Raw genomic sequence first — 14,580 nt, forward strand, 5'->3', positions numbered from 1 at the left:
CACCTAGGGACCGTATTCTTACATGCAAAATGATTACAAGTTTTTGTTTCTTACTGAGCAAGGGGTGTATTTGATTATTCATGCCTGCGAAGCTTCTTGTATAATAGCAGCTTTCATGTTCTATTAAAAAAATTCATAGCAAAAAATGTTTTTCACAGGAAGAAAAACATTTTAGGTAACTCTGCCAGGAATAAGAAGGGAATGGAAGCTGTGTATTATATAAAACCTGCGGGGGGTGGGAGGGAGTGGGGAATGCTGTTTTTTGGACATGCTACAATCTATATGTGAGTGCATTAAAATATCCCAGCTGTGATGGTAGCAGTGTAAGCAAATTACATTTTATGTTATTATACAAGGCAGAAATATAGAATAGCATTTTAGAACATAAATGTGTATGAAAGTAAATGAAAAATGTATATAAGTGTGTGAAAGGACAATTTTGAAATAGTGCCATAAATAAAAGAAGATGATAATAGCAGCACTGGGCCAATGCCAGAGCTTCTTAGTCTGGGACCATGTTATAAATCGCTGAGGTTTAAATGCGCTAACGGTGGCAGCAATCAGCCAGCATGAAAAGCACGAAAGGCAGAACTTTGGAAAAAATGTGAATAATGAAACATTAAGGGATTGAGCAAACTTCAGTTTCATGAAATGCTAAAACCTGTTCTGTGTCTCTTTTTAAGTGAACTCTTTAAAAATATACTAGTTTTTTCCTTAAAGCTACTTTTCAGACCTCAAAATCATGGTTTTGTAGAAAAGTAACACCTGGTTCTGAGAGTCACACACGTCACAAGCCTGGACTAGTGGTTTCAGGTAAATTGCCAGATTCAAAAGAACGTGTTTGTAAGGGAAAAAGTATTAATATTCCTATACCAAAGTCATATAATTCACCATGAGTTCTGCAGCCACAGAGAAATGTTAGATTTCCTTTTATTTGTTACATTCATGTATTCAGAGATAGTAGGTAGTCATGGTTCTCAAGGTGTGGCTTGTGGACCCCTGGGGGTTCCTGAGACTATTTTGTGGAGAGGCTCTTCAAAGTCTAAACTATTTTCCTGGTAATATTATGATGTTTTCTTTTTTCACTGAGTTGGCATCTGCACCGATGGTTAAAAATACTGATGGGTAAAACTGCTCGTGCTGTCACACAAAACAAGGCCATGACACCAACTGGCACTAGTGAGTGAGTCATCATGTTCTTCACCATGGCACACTCGCAATCAAGAATAGTGGCCTGCATTAAGTCTTAACCATGGTACACATCTCTTTACTGTCAAGTCTTTTTAATCTACAAGAAAGAGGGGAGTACTCAGAAAGCATTTGGCTGCAAACCAGAGTTCTGGTTAGCAGAGGACAAGTAGTTGTAGGATTGTGAGACTGTGAACTAAACTAGTTTCTTTTTCTCATAGGAAACCATTAGAAACTGTGTCTACACAGACTGTGGTGTTTGGAAGACTTTTTTTTTTTTTTTTTCTAATGATCAAAGTTTGCCTGTCATTAAAAAACCAACAACAAACTGTATTGTTGCCAATGAATAAAATTCAAGCTTTTGAGGAAGTATTAGAATTTTGAAAATCTTGTCTCTGCCACTCTGAGATTGCCAGCTTTCTAGTACTTAAAAGCTTTTTTTGATGAGATTGGTGGTGATATTAATGTGTGACTTTTTGTTGTTGTACCATGAAATGTGTAAATGTCTGGAAAATCTGCATAACTCAGTGAAGCAGTATTTTCCAAATGATCAATGCATAATATCATGAAACTCTGCATGGGTAAGCACCATGTAGAGTGCAAGAGAAAACAAGGATTGTAATGTAAAGGCATATGGAAAGCTCAGTGATGCAGCTGCAGGGTCCACATTGCATCTCACCTCTAAGAAAGTATCAGCTGCAGAGTTTTGGTGTAGTATCAGTGAGTATCTACAATTAGCTAAAAAGGCTCTGAGCATATTCCTCTCTCTTCCAACTGCAAGTCTGGGGGAGGCATGATTTTCTTCATGAACTTCAACCAAAGCAGCATATCCCAGTAGATAGGATGCAGGAGCTGATAGGAGAATTAACAACTGTTTCCTTTGTAGCCAGAAATGAAAGATATTTACAAATTTGTCTAACAATGCCACTCTTCAAAAACTTTATTTTGGAAAATATATTGATTTTTCATAAGATGTCATTTTAACACATTTATTGTTATTTTAAGTGAATACATTTTTAAAAATTTTTAGTTTTATTTTCAGTATTACAAATTATCAGTAGATATAAGCACATAGAACTCCTTAAGATACTCAGTGAATTTTAAGAAACTAAAAGGAGTTCTGAGACCAAAAAAGTTGAGAACTATTGGGCTATACTGTTCTAGACAACAAATCAAACAGTGCTCAAAGAGGGAGTTTTAATTCTCTCCAATCACTGCATCACAATATGTTACATCGAAGCTAACTTTTCTATCTCTTTTAACAAAATTTCTGGCAGTCTGTAGCTTCCAAGATGTTTTCAATTATTAAAAGCTCAATTTAGTATTCCTTTGTGGTCATCCCTGATCTAAGTCTCACCTCCTCCCATCCCTAGTGTCAGCCAGGGGTAGGGGAGTTGGCTTGGGGATGGGGGATAGTGTGTTCTTCTTTTACCCTTACCCCCCCATACCCTTTGCAAGATGGACTGGTTTGCTTTTGAAAGGAGATCCAGTTCTTCTATTGTGTTGGGGCAGGGAGACAGAAGTTGGCCACATTATTGCCTCTTCTCAGGCCAGCACTGACCAGCATTCTTACTCTTTGTGGAAATGCTCAAATGTTGCATTTCTCCTGCAGTGCACGGCTTGTGTAACCCAAAACCTCCTGTAGTGCTGTAGGCTGGATTATCTGCAGGTTGGCTCCAGCCCAACTACCTTCAATGAGGTCCACGTGACCTGTAGGTAACTCATGCATCATTTGTAGGCCGAGCAACTGTCAGCCTCTACTGTTCCCTCTCTCTGTTCTGCCATCCTGCCTCATTTCCCTTGTCACTTTGATTAGAGAAACACAAAAGGGAAATCAGCTAGTCTGCTGCCCGCATAGGAGCTAGAGTGTGTCCTCTGTCGTCTTCTCTGTACCCCTGGTCTCTATGAGGGATTGTCTTGGAGACTTATCTCCATTATTCTACTCTTCACTAGGCTGTGGACCCCCCCCCCCCCCACTGTCCTTTCTTTCCCTATTTCCATAAGACAATTTCCATTCTGTAGTCATATGTATGTGTGTGTGTGTGTGTGTGTGTGTATATATATATATATATATATATATATGAAATTTATATTTCATATATAAATTTCACACACACACATTCTGGGAAGTGGCAGATAGAAGATAGTTGACGGTTACATTTCACCCATCTCTTTGGCTCTAGAGAAGTGTATGTTTCAACTGTTGGGAGTTTTTCTTAGAACATGGGACTTAACACTTCTTTTTCCTCAGCTTTGAGGACTAGTCATCAGTTTTGGGGCAAGAAGAAAATAATTGCATTTATCATCCTCTTCCACTGTGATCCCAGGGTGTTACTAACTGTGCAGGATTAGAGGATTTATATATCTACTTATCACTAACTAATAATAACGTTTTAACATCTATTTTATGTGAGGTGTTGGGCTTCTATTTTATGTGAGGTGTTGGGCTATGAGCAAGGGATCTGGTGGTGAACTCTAGGGACATTGTCCCTGATCTGTGAATTTCATTACCGGTGGGGGTGTAAACAGATAAATACAATAAATCTATAAATACAAAGTCTGATAAGGATAGTGAACAAAAAGAATAAGAAGCCATCAGACCTAATAACGAAGGAGAACTGGTTTTGGTTGGGTAAGACTGTTGGGAAAAGCTGTGTGTAAGTGACATTTTAGCTAAGATTCAAAGATGAATGTGGGTACCCCCAACACTCAGGAACATTGCAGGCAGAGAGGTTGCCTTGAGGTAGGAAAGACTCTGGGTGCTTGAGGATCTAACATAAGGTCCCTGTGGGTGGAACCTGATGGAGAGTGGCTTGAGATGGAAGTCTGCAGGGTCCAGGGCATGCAGAGCCCCAGAGCAGGCTTGAGTTTCAAGTGCATTGGCAGGCATGCCCTTCATCTCAAGAGCAATGGCAAGCCACCAAAGGGCTTAAATAAGGAAGTGACAACCAATTTATGGTTGCTGGGTATTTCCATTGTGAATAAAGTCTGATTCCTGTCCAATAGTCATTTTCCATACAGTCACATTGGAATACACTCCACATTGCCTAACCAGATCCTAGCTCATCTCAAAATTATGTGAGCTTCCTTATTAATTTCAACAGAATTTGGGCTTGTGGGCAGAGGGTCTTTGGATTCCCAAATGATGGGCAGATGAGAGCTGACAACAGTGATAGCTAGCCCTGTATAGTCTTTGAAGTGATTCTGATGGTTACTCTTTTTCTTTTCCCTTCCCCTTCCCCTTCCCATTCCCCTTCCCCTTCCCCTTCCCGTTCCGTTCCTTTCCTTTCCTTTCCATCTCGCTCTGTCGCCCAGGCTGAAGTGCAATGGTGTGACCTCGGCTCACTGCAACCTCTGCCTCCCGGGTTCAAGCGATTCTCCTGTCTCACCCTCCCAAGTAGCTGGGATTACAGGCATGCTGCACCCCACCTGGCTAATTTTAGTATTTTTGGTAGAGACAGGGTTTTACCATGTTGACCAGGCTGGTCTCGAACTCCTGACCTCAGGTGATCCTCCTGCCTCAGCCTCCCAAAGTGCTGGGATTACAGGTGTGATCCACCACGCCTGGCCGATTACTCTTTTTCCAAGAATCTTTCCACCTCACTGTTACACTTTTTCTTGTGTGAGGATTTTATTCTGTCTTCTCACCAAAGATAGACCTTTCTTCTTTGGGAACAGGGCAGCTAGAGCTGTGGGTCCTTCTGGACAGATCCTTTTTGAACTTGTCAATAAACATGTAGATCTAGATTTTTCATCACACCCCTCATTCCTCCTGGAAATCTCCTTGTGATATTCTCAGCTTGGTCTTGCACCCTTTCCATTGTTTGCCACTTGCGGTGATCACAGTTAGTGTCTGCCTTTCCTGTGTCCGTTTTTGGTGGTCACAGTTGCTGTCTGCCTTTCCTGTGTCCATCCAGACTTCCATTATTCCTTTGTTCAGGTCCTCTTCTCTTTTTACTTGCACTGTTTTTGAAGAAATGTCAATAGAGATGGCATTTGGTTGCGTGACCTCAGAAATTCTCTTCTTGAATATAGGTGATACCAATTAATCTTTGATGTTGATCTTTAGGTCTTGGTTGTATCATATGTATATACAACATGGTGTAGTCAAAGGGAGACGAATATCTCCTCTTACTAGGAACACCGGTGGAAGCGAACAGGGGAATTGGAAATAAATACTATTTATTAGGTGTTTTCTATTTTCCAGGACTTGCATGAAACTCTTTTCATGGTGACTTTCATTCTCACAGTAACCCTAGTTAATAGGTACGATTATTATCCTGTTTAAATATGAGAAAACTAAGGCATAGGAAGTTAAATAAGTTGCTTAAGGATAAGTAAGGGGCAGAATTGGGATTTAAACTCATGTATTTGACTTCAAGACTCTCAGTAAATTCTGTTGATACTTCATTTTTTAAAACTGTGAAAATACTATAAATTTTTTTTTTAGTCCTTTTCCTTTTCGCTATGGAGATAGCAGTTAAATCTCTAAAATACAATGGGCCTACATGTTTATCTTGGGGGCAGCAAGGAAAACAATAGCTAGAAGAGTACATCTGATTTCACAACAGATTTGGGCATAGAGGCAGTGTGGTGGCTGCTAAGAGGAGATGGAACTGCTTAAGTCCATTGTGTTTGCAAAGAAAGGGAAGCCTGAGGAACCCCAAAGTCATCTGCACTGAGCAGTGACCAATTTTTTTATTACTATTATTTTTTTAATTTATTATCACTAGAACAATATCCTCCTAACAGGTTTTCTGTTCGTCGTCTTACCTGCTACCCCCCTTCCTCCCCAAATCTGTCCAAGGAAAATGGAGTGAAGCACAAATTGGCCCAAGGGTCTCCTATTCTTTAATGGCTTTTTCTTTTCCTTTTTCTGTTTTTTTTTTTTTTTTTTTTTGGAGACAGGGTCTGGCTCTGTCGCCCAGGCTGGAGTGCGGCGGCACAATCTGAGCTCACTGCAACCTCCGCTTCCTGGGCTCAATGAATAAATCAGTCTGCCCACTTCAGCCTCCCGAGTAGCTGGGACTACAGGTGTACACTACCATGCCTGGCCAATTTCTGTATTTTTTGTAGAGTTGGGGTTTCACCATGTTACCCAGGCTGGTGTTGAACTCCTGGGTTCAAGCAATCTGCCTGCCTTGGCCTCCCAAAGTACTGGGCTTACCGGTGTGAGCCACTGCACTTAGCCTTTAATGGCTGTTTGTTTATTTACTGAATAAAGTCTTAAGTCCTTTAGCATCAATCACCCATCTGTATTTGGGATTATTTTCCTAGAAAACGCATGCAAACAAATTGTATATAGTTTTCAGGAGTTCATGAATCAACTGAGAGTCACCCATGAGCTCTCCTAGCCATAGATCCCAGACTCGCCACGTTTTAAGATGGTTCATTCCATCTTTTGTTACAAAACTAGTTTTAAGCTGTAATTACAGTTTTAATGTTTGTTAAAATATAAACTGCAAACAAGTATACAAGGTAATTGATTGCTACTTGTATGTTGAAACCTGAGTTCCATGACATCATCTGCAGTAACATCCATCTGATCAAAAATTTAACAGTTCCCACTTCATCAACAATTACTGAAATACAGATTTTTGAAGAATGGCAGCTCTGATAATTGTAATATGTGGGGAGTGAAAAATAAATGTATGTAGAAATTTGGGGTTGTTTCAAAATGGGACACATTATATATCTCCGGATTGGAGAACTCAAGTTTCCCCCTCCCCCCGCCCCTCAACTAACTCAGATTTTCCAAAGAAATGTTTAATGCCCTGGCTACTTTCTCTAGAACATTGTTCTGGGACCCACTAAGGGAATTTGATCTGTAGAAAATGTTCTGAGAAGTGGTTTCAAATAGTATCGCTACATTTTCAACCAAAATGAAAGTGTTGATGGTTTGTTGCTTTTTAATAATTAAGCCTAAAAACTGTTTTTGGTACTTTGTATTTTGTAGACTTTAAAGACATGTTCCTTATAAGAATTATGCATCTGTGTAGAGATATTGCAAACACCCTGGTCAGAATTGAAGGTAAAGTACCAGTTGCTCCCAGCGATTCCTATGGAAAGGCTTTATTTGTTTACATTTTTACTTCCGACTGTGTAGTTTGAGCAAAGGTACAGCCTCCAAGTCTTTAGGCTTTATGATATATACACACAGAATAGCTACTTTTCTAGGGCTACTTTGTTAGTGAGTGGGAAGATGAGAAAACTTTAAACTACTAGGGAGATAACAAAGAAGCTGGTCTGGCTCTTCCTGGGATTAGGCAGGAACAAAAGAAAGTCTGCTTTAAGAGTTTGTAACCATCCCTGGACTGGTTGGTCCATGGCTTAGGATTTGAGAGTTTTATCCACCAAGTCCTACATTGTAAAGTGAGCAAAGTGGCCGGTGATATTTCAAGGTCATGCATCAGAAATAAATACATATTTCTGAAAGGATTGTGTCCCATGGATTTTTTTTTTAGTACTCAGAAGCTTCTCCCACCCCCAATATTTTAAATATAGAGGTAGGTAGGTGTATGCATGCATGTGCTAATTCTAGATCCGGTACCATTAATTAACATGCTGAAGAGTCAAACTACTGGGCAGTAATTTTCAGTACTTTTTTGTACTCATAATAGAAGCCAATAAAAGGATTACAGCTTTAGTTTACCTAATGTAATATAATTCAGATAACTATGGTGGAGTCTGTACATCATTGACAGGTATAAAACACATGACTGCATTGGGGGTACTTTATTCAGAGTTTAATTATTGAAGCTTTATTTTTAAAAGTTCTACTGTATGTGTAAGTAAAACAGATTTCCTCACTAAAATTAAACATGTATTTTTAGGAAGTATATAAATGAAGGTAACTATGGCTTCCTTATGAGAACTGCTTACATATTAAAATGACTTTTATTTTTACTGACGTTTTCTGATTACAAATGTAATTATAGAAAAAAAAAACCGTTATGGACATATACATAGAGCATAATGCATATAGATTCTGAAATGTCCCTTTTTCTTAATAGTGCATTTAATATATTTTAGCATGTCCTGACTTTTAGGATCTTGTTTTTGAATAACTTATATAAAATTAATTTAACCAGATTTCCCCTTTTCTCCAGAATTCTTTACTCCTAACTCCTTTTCTCCCTCATCTCCTTCTGTGCTTCCTCCTCTTCCAGTTGCTTAGGGGAGAAAAATGAAGTATACTTTTTTTTTTTTTTTTGAGGTGGAGTCTTGCTCTGTAGCCCAGGCTGGAGTGCAGTGGTGAATCTCGGCTCACTGCAACCTCTGCCTTCTGGGTTCAAGCCATTCTTCTCCCTCAGCCTCCCAAGTAGCTGGGACTATAGGTATACGCCATCATGGCCGGCTGATTTTCGTATTTTTAGTAGAGATGAGGTTTCACCATGTTGGCCAGGCTGGTCTTGTACTCCTGACCTCAAGTGAGCTGCCCACCTTGGCCTCCCAAAGTGCTGGGATTATAGGCATGAGCCACCACACTCGGTCTGAAGTGTACTTTTATTACGTCATTGAATCTGTAAAGAATAATGTTTAGTTAAAATAAATGAGGTTTTGCAGGTTTGGCTACACCTGATACTTAATAATAGATGCTAGATTGCTCATTGATGATGAAGTCACATCTTTGGTTATATATTTGTCTACTAGATCCCAAAATGTTTCCACTTAGGGAAATTTGTCACCCTGTATCAGAGTAAATTTTTCTGCGATATAAAGAGAAATTATAGAGTGCATAAAGTTATGTCATGTTCTCCAAGAAGAAAGCTACTGGCGCCATGTGGGTATTTAAATGTAAAGTAAATAAAATTAAATAAAATGAAAAATTCAGTTCCTCAAGTCAAGCCACAGCTCAGGTGCTCAAAAGCCACTTGTGGCCAGTGGCTAACCATATTGGACAAATGGCTATAAAACATTTTCACCATCGCAGGCAGTTCTGTTGGATAGCCTTGGGGTGAAGTCTATATGTGTTGCCTGTTTATTAGAATTTAAAAATCATTTTTTTCCTTTTGGTTATCAGTAATAAAAAGCAGAATTTCTGTCAATATTTTTTTGGAAACAGTGAACAGCTCAAAATTATTTAGAGTAAATTTTTACTCCCCTACCAACTTAATTTTTAAAATGATGCAGTAAAGTAAAACACATATGCAACACAGGGTTACCAGCACTTTGAAATTCTAGAACATTTAAAAAATGTTTGATATAGCACAAAATCCAGGAGTGGGCAGGCTAGGGGTTGGATATTCTATCAATTGGGTCAGGATCTAGAGAAGATGATGGAAGAGAAACTGACTATTTGTAAAAGATGCTCAGAAGAAGCAAATGAAGTGGAGAAATAATGTGTTTACTTGAGGCACATAATTTTATGTTATAGTTAGAGTATTCATAGAAATTAACCTGGGAAAATTGGAAGCCATCAGAAAGAAAACACAAGGGATGAAGAACCACCAATGAGAAAGAAAATATAAGGGATGGAGAGGAACCACCGATGATCCTCTAGTCAGTGGAAACAATCACTGCGATTCTATATATCTTTCCAGCCTTCCTTTCTATGCTCTACAAACAGGCCATATTCATTAGGCAGCCAAGGATGGCAGTGAAGAACATAGATGAGATGTTAGTCTGAGAGGAAATGTGGGTGATTAGGAACTGCAACACTGAGCCAGATGGCTTGAGCTTGAAGTCTCAGCTCTGCCTCTTACTGTCTGCAAGAACATAGCAACTTGTTTAACTCCTATTTATCTGTAAAATGAGATGGTCCTGCTGTCTACCTTTTTATTTTCTTGTGAGAATTGAGGAATTAAAATTTTAAACTCATTAAAGACTATGTTACTAGTATTACTGACCTATTAGGTGGGTAGTACAGGCACATGGTAAGTTCTTAGTAAGTCTCTCTGTTTATTATAGCATTGAAGCAGACATTTAAACAAGTAACTGCAGTCAGGTTAGATGAGTTTTGTGATAGAGTAAGTTAAATATTCTGTGATAGTATATGTTGAGATGTCTTAATTCTCGATAATTATTTAAACAAAGCGAATTTAGCTCAGTATGATTGGTTTTTGTTTTAAAGTATATGTTCATAGTTTCTCAAATCAAATCTCTTTTCATAGCTTGCAGTCATTAGAGTTTGTTTATTACCTTGTTATGATACATCTTTAAAATTTCTAAGATATTAAGTAAAAATATGGCTCTGATCATTCTGGTAATATCATAAGTGTCAAAATTCTTTCCCTGAAGCTTTACATTGTGTACCGGGTTGCCAAAAAGGTAATAGAATCCTCTCTTAGCAATAGCATCTGGCTAATCAGAATAAAATTTATCTTCCAGACTTTTACAATGGAGTTTGGTTAGCTTTGAGTATAATTAAAGAGTGTATTACTTGTTACCTATTAAAGACAGGAAATTGTGAGGTGCAACTGTTTTTTGTATATGGTGGGGGACATTCTTCTTCAACTATAAATAAAAAGAGACTAAAGTGAGTTTTCAAGTATAAAGTGTGAAGGGACACCTATACAAGAGCTGAAATAGATGAAACTTAAGTTCTGACAGTTATGTGTTTGTCAACACGTCTTTTGTTTCTGAACTTTCTGCTAGATTTTTTAAGGAACTCAGTTTGTCTTACATGGGATTTATGTAGATTCTCGCCTTTGTGTTTCTTGGGTCACAATAATGGGAAATGAAGGGCTAAATCTTTTAAAATTTATTATTATAATTATTTTACAATATGAAAAATGATCTCATTTATGCTAAATAATTATAAGAAATGCCACTAGTTATGAAAAATCCCTTCGTTTCTTAGAAATTTGAAGTTGAGGGGGAAAGTTGGCAATTTCAAAAAAATGAATGAATAAGTATAATAAAAGGAACAGTGTGCTTGGGCAGATGTTCCTGGATGTGGTGCCCAGGCACAAATAGTGCCAGCTTCTTCCCTCTTGACAGTGATTCCATACCAACCTGCCAAAATGTGGCTGGCAGTTTATTGCTTTGCTTTAATCATATTACATTTTGAGCAGGAATATAAACTGCAACTGATACTTGAAATATTGCAGCAATAGATTTTAGATATAATAGACATCACAAAACTTACATGTTTATTGAGGGGAAAGACAAAGGCTTAGTTTTCAAGTGGGTTCTGTTTGATTAAGACTGTTTTTTCCATCTGACTCCATGTTGTAATCACTGGGCCATAGTAATAGATGAATTAGGCACACATACATGTCACCTATGGGTTTATATTAGCATGTACAAACATGTTACGTGTGTGTAATATGTCATAAACATATAACTTTAGGATATTCAAGGATTCAGATTCTCTTTTCAAGTATAAAAATGTGCAGCTATCTGAGATTGTTTGCTAGCAGGTGAACTTATATGCATTTAATTTTCTTCCAGATTCATGAAAAACTACACTACTATGAGAAGCAGAGTCCTGTGCCCATTCTCCATGGTGCGGCAGCCTTGGCCGATGATGTAAGTGTGACTCTCCGAGCTCCCCGGGACGTGTCTGCTGCAGACCTCGCCCAGGCAGAACCTGTCCTAGTGCAGACAGATGCGTGTGATCCTATGAGTGAAAAGCAGAAGAGGTTACAAATGTTTCCAAAAGTCCTGTCATCACTGAGCTTGTGTTAATATTATGTTGATTTTCATTCACTTTTCTGTTCTAAAAATTTTGCATGTAGCTACTCTCTTGCTCTGCTTTCGTAACTATGTAATAGACATTTTAGGCTTTAAACTCATGGAGAGAGAGAAGCTGTCAGCTGTTGGTGTTCTGAGAAAGTCACAGACAAGAGGAATGCTTTGGAGAAATAAAGACAAATGAGATAGCTCTATTGCTGACAGTACTAAAAAATGACAGATACTAGGATACGAACGAGGCATATGAAATACATAAAAAGACAGGATTGTTTTTATAATGGATTATAAAACATAGTAATGATTTATGGATATTAGACTTTTCCAAATTACCTTCATAACCAAAAAATAAATTTTAGAAGCAGTTGGCATTGATGGAGTAGTTAATTTCCTGTAGCTATAATTTTATTTTAAACTTGGGGGAAGGGAACTAACTTGCTGATTCTTACTGTTAACTTTCGGACTCGGATGAATTGAGAACACACCTGGATAAACTATAAAGGACATGAAGCTGGAAGAGAAATATGTTTAGTGCGAAGGCTGGTTTTAGTGATAACCCGTAGCTTATTTGTTGCTTTTAATATTTTTTTCCTTTATTTTTGATAAGACAAGCTATAATTCAGTGTGGTAAAATATCCAGGCCATAATATAATTAAATAATTGGCCATCTTGAGAAGTTGATTTTATTTGAACTACTTTGCATTCTAATTTAGAAAATACACGTATGTAATAAATATGCAACTTGCGTGCTATTTGTTTAGTTCCCATTTTTCTTTCTGTTTTTATCTACAAAGATTACAAGTTTCAGTATATATTTAATGAGGAAGTTTACTTCTGTGTTATTGAAGCAAAACTTTTTAAATGAAGGCGAATGAAGATGTAGATACAGTTGCTGAAGTAAGGCACAGTTGCCACCCAAGAAAGCCTTAAAAAAAATCAGTTTTAAAACATTTACTATTCAGAGTTTTGGGAAACATTTGTTTATAAACCAATGTTGTTGTGGCCCAATCATATTGCAACAATATTCCTTTATAAAAAGTTAGAGACTGCTATGTAAATATGATAAACCATAGTATCTTATAATTTGTCACAGCAGTATATTTAAATGTTAAAATATATTATGTTTTAAGTGACTAAAGTGTGCAAATGAACTTTATGTCTTTTTGTAAGTTAAAAATGCTGTAGAAATATTACCTCAAAAAAGTAAAAGCAGTGTTTGGAAGGTAATTAATGACTGTATAATTTTCTATGATTTTATTTTTTGTGTACAATTTATATTATGCCCTTCTTTTAGAGAAAAGCCCTTTTCCAGAGATAAGAGCAATTATTTTTAGCTTGTTAGAAAAAGTAGGGGCAAATGGAAATTTCATGCAAGGTTTTAAGACGGGTTTTTAAATAAAAATGCATCTATACGTATACCACGTATTTCATAATTCTAATCTTTTTTCCTGTTTGAGTCTTGCTTTTTTTAAGAAAATTATGAGATCTTTCCTATAGCCTAACATTGAATTGGAATTTTGATAGGAATATCTCTTAATGGAAGATATGGGAATATCTTTTAATGGAAGATATGGGGCAGGTTTGAAGTTGTAACACTTTCTTTATGTAGAACCCAAATGGGAATTCTTGGTTATTATAGTAGAGTACAGTCAGCATTTTTGGTACCAGGGTAGCTGTCAACCCATTATAGCTCATTTTACGATTGGTACTATGATTGGTTGGTATTTAACAGATTTCTTCATCTGTATAGGTAAACATAATAAAAGTTTCAGGCCATTTGCTCTATTAGGGGCATTCTAATTATTTTTACCCTAGCTCTAAACAGCACAGCTACTGTGGGTTTTTGGAATCCCCATGGGTTTTTGGAAACCCTGTGGATTTCACCACCTCATTCAGAAGCTCTGTTTTTGTGAGGGTTGGGGGAGGTTACAGTGTCAAAGCTTTATCCAGTTCTTCTTACAAGTGGTCCTTTGTCTAGGTGCAAAAGACCATTCACATGGACGAAGTGCTGGGGTTTGCCCTCCTTGCAATAAATCAGAAGGTGATCTGGCTGATACGATTACTTGATTTGTCCTCAGCCGAGAGCCTGGGCTCGGATCTGGACTACCGAAGGTCTAAAAAGAAGAGCAATGATTGATGATCTGTTTTCTTTTATGCTGACCTCTCCATAAACATTGGAAAGTAATGGCCTTGAGCAAGTCAGATTCTCAGTTGTCACACACCCAATCCCACAATGCTCTTACTAAATGTTCTTTACGTCAATGTAATCTCCCTTGCAGCTGGCCGAAGAGCTTCAGAACAAGCCATTAAACAGTGAGATCAGAGAGCTGTTGAAACTACTGTCAAAACCCAATGTGAAGGTGAGGACATGTTACGCCGGTAATAAATACCTTCAAACAGGGCCACTTTCTGAGCCTTCACATGAATTTTGTTTTGAGCATCAATTCTCAAGTAAATGTATTTCGAATAGGGCACAGTATTTTAATAGCCTAAATCCTAGGAATGAGAAAGAGGTGAGCTTTTGATTATAATGTGATGAGAAACTGCAAAATACTCTTACTGGGAAGCTCAGAATTTAAGTTCTGACAAATGCAGCTTCAAGGTCATTTTTGTTTTAAATAAAGTTAAGAGTACACTATACAGAACCTACTAGTAATTTTGTTTAGGTCCATTTTACTTGGGTAGTTAATGGGGTTCCAATGTGTTTGACAAATATACCTATTTTTCTGTAGGGTCATTTCAGCATTCCTCTTTCTT

At 37.6% G+C, this 14,580-nt stretch overlaps 1 protein-coding gene across 4 annotated transcripts in view; it reads left to right on the forward strand.

The window, feature by feature from the left end:
* MPP7 (membrane palmitoylated protein 7) overlaps positions 1 to 14,580 on the forward strand; it is a 268,278-nt gene that overhangs the window by 144,093 nt on the left and 109,605 nt on the right. For all 4 annotated transcript variants that reach the window (XR_004026705.1, XM_030798162.1, XM_030798160.1 and 1 more), the window contains exons 4-5: positions 11,584 to 11,661; positions 14,103 to 14,183. Coding sequence is in view for 3 of the 4 variants with exons in the window: in XM_030798162.1 (XP_030654022.1) it covers positions 11,584 to 11,661; positions 14,103 to 14,183 (159 nt within the window). In the remaining variant the exon portion in view is untranslated. The remainder of the gene's footprint in view (positions 1 to 11,583; positions 11,662 to 14,102; positions 14,184 to 14,580) is intronic.

Source organism: Nomascus leucogenys, chromosome 18 (assembly GCF_006542625.1).
Source record: "Nomascus leucogenys isolate Asia chromosome 18, Asia_NLE_v1, whole genome shotgun sequence".
Classification (NCBI taxonomy): Eukaryota; Metazoa; Chordata; class Mammalia; order Primates; family Hylobatidae; genus Nomascus; species Nomascus leucogenys.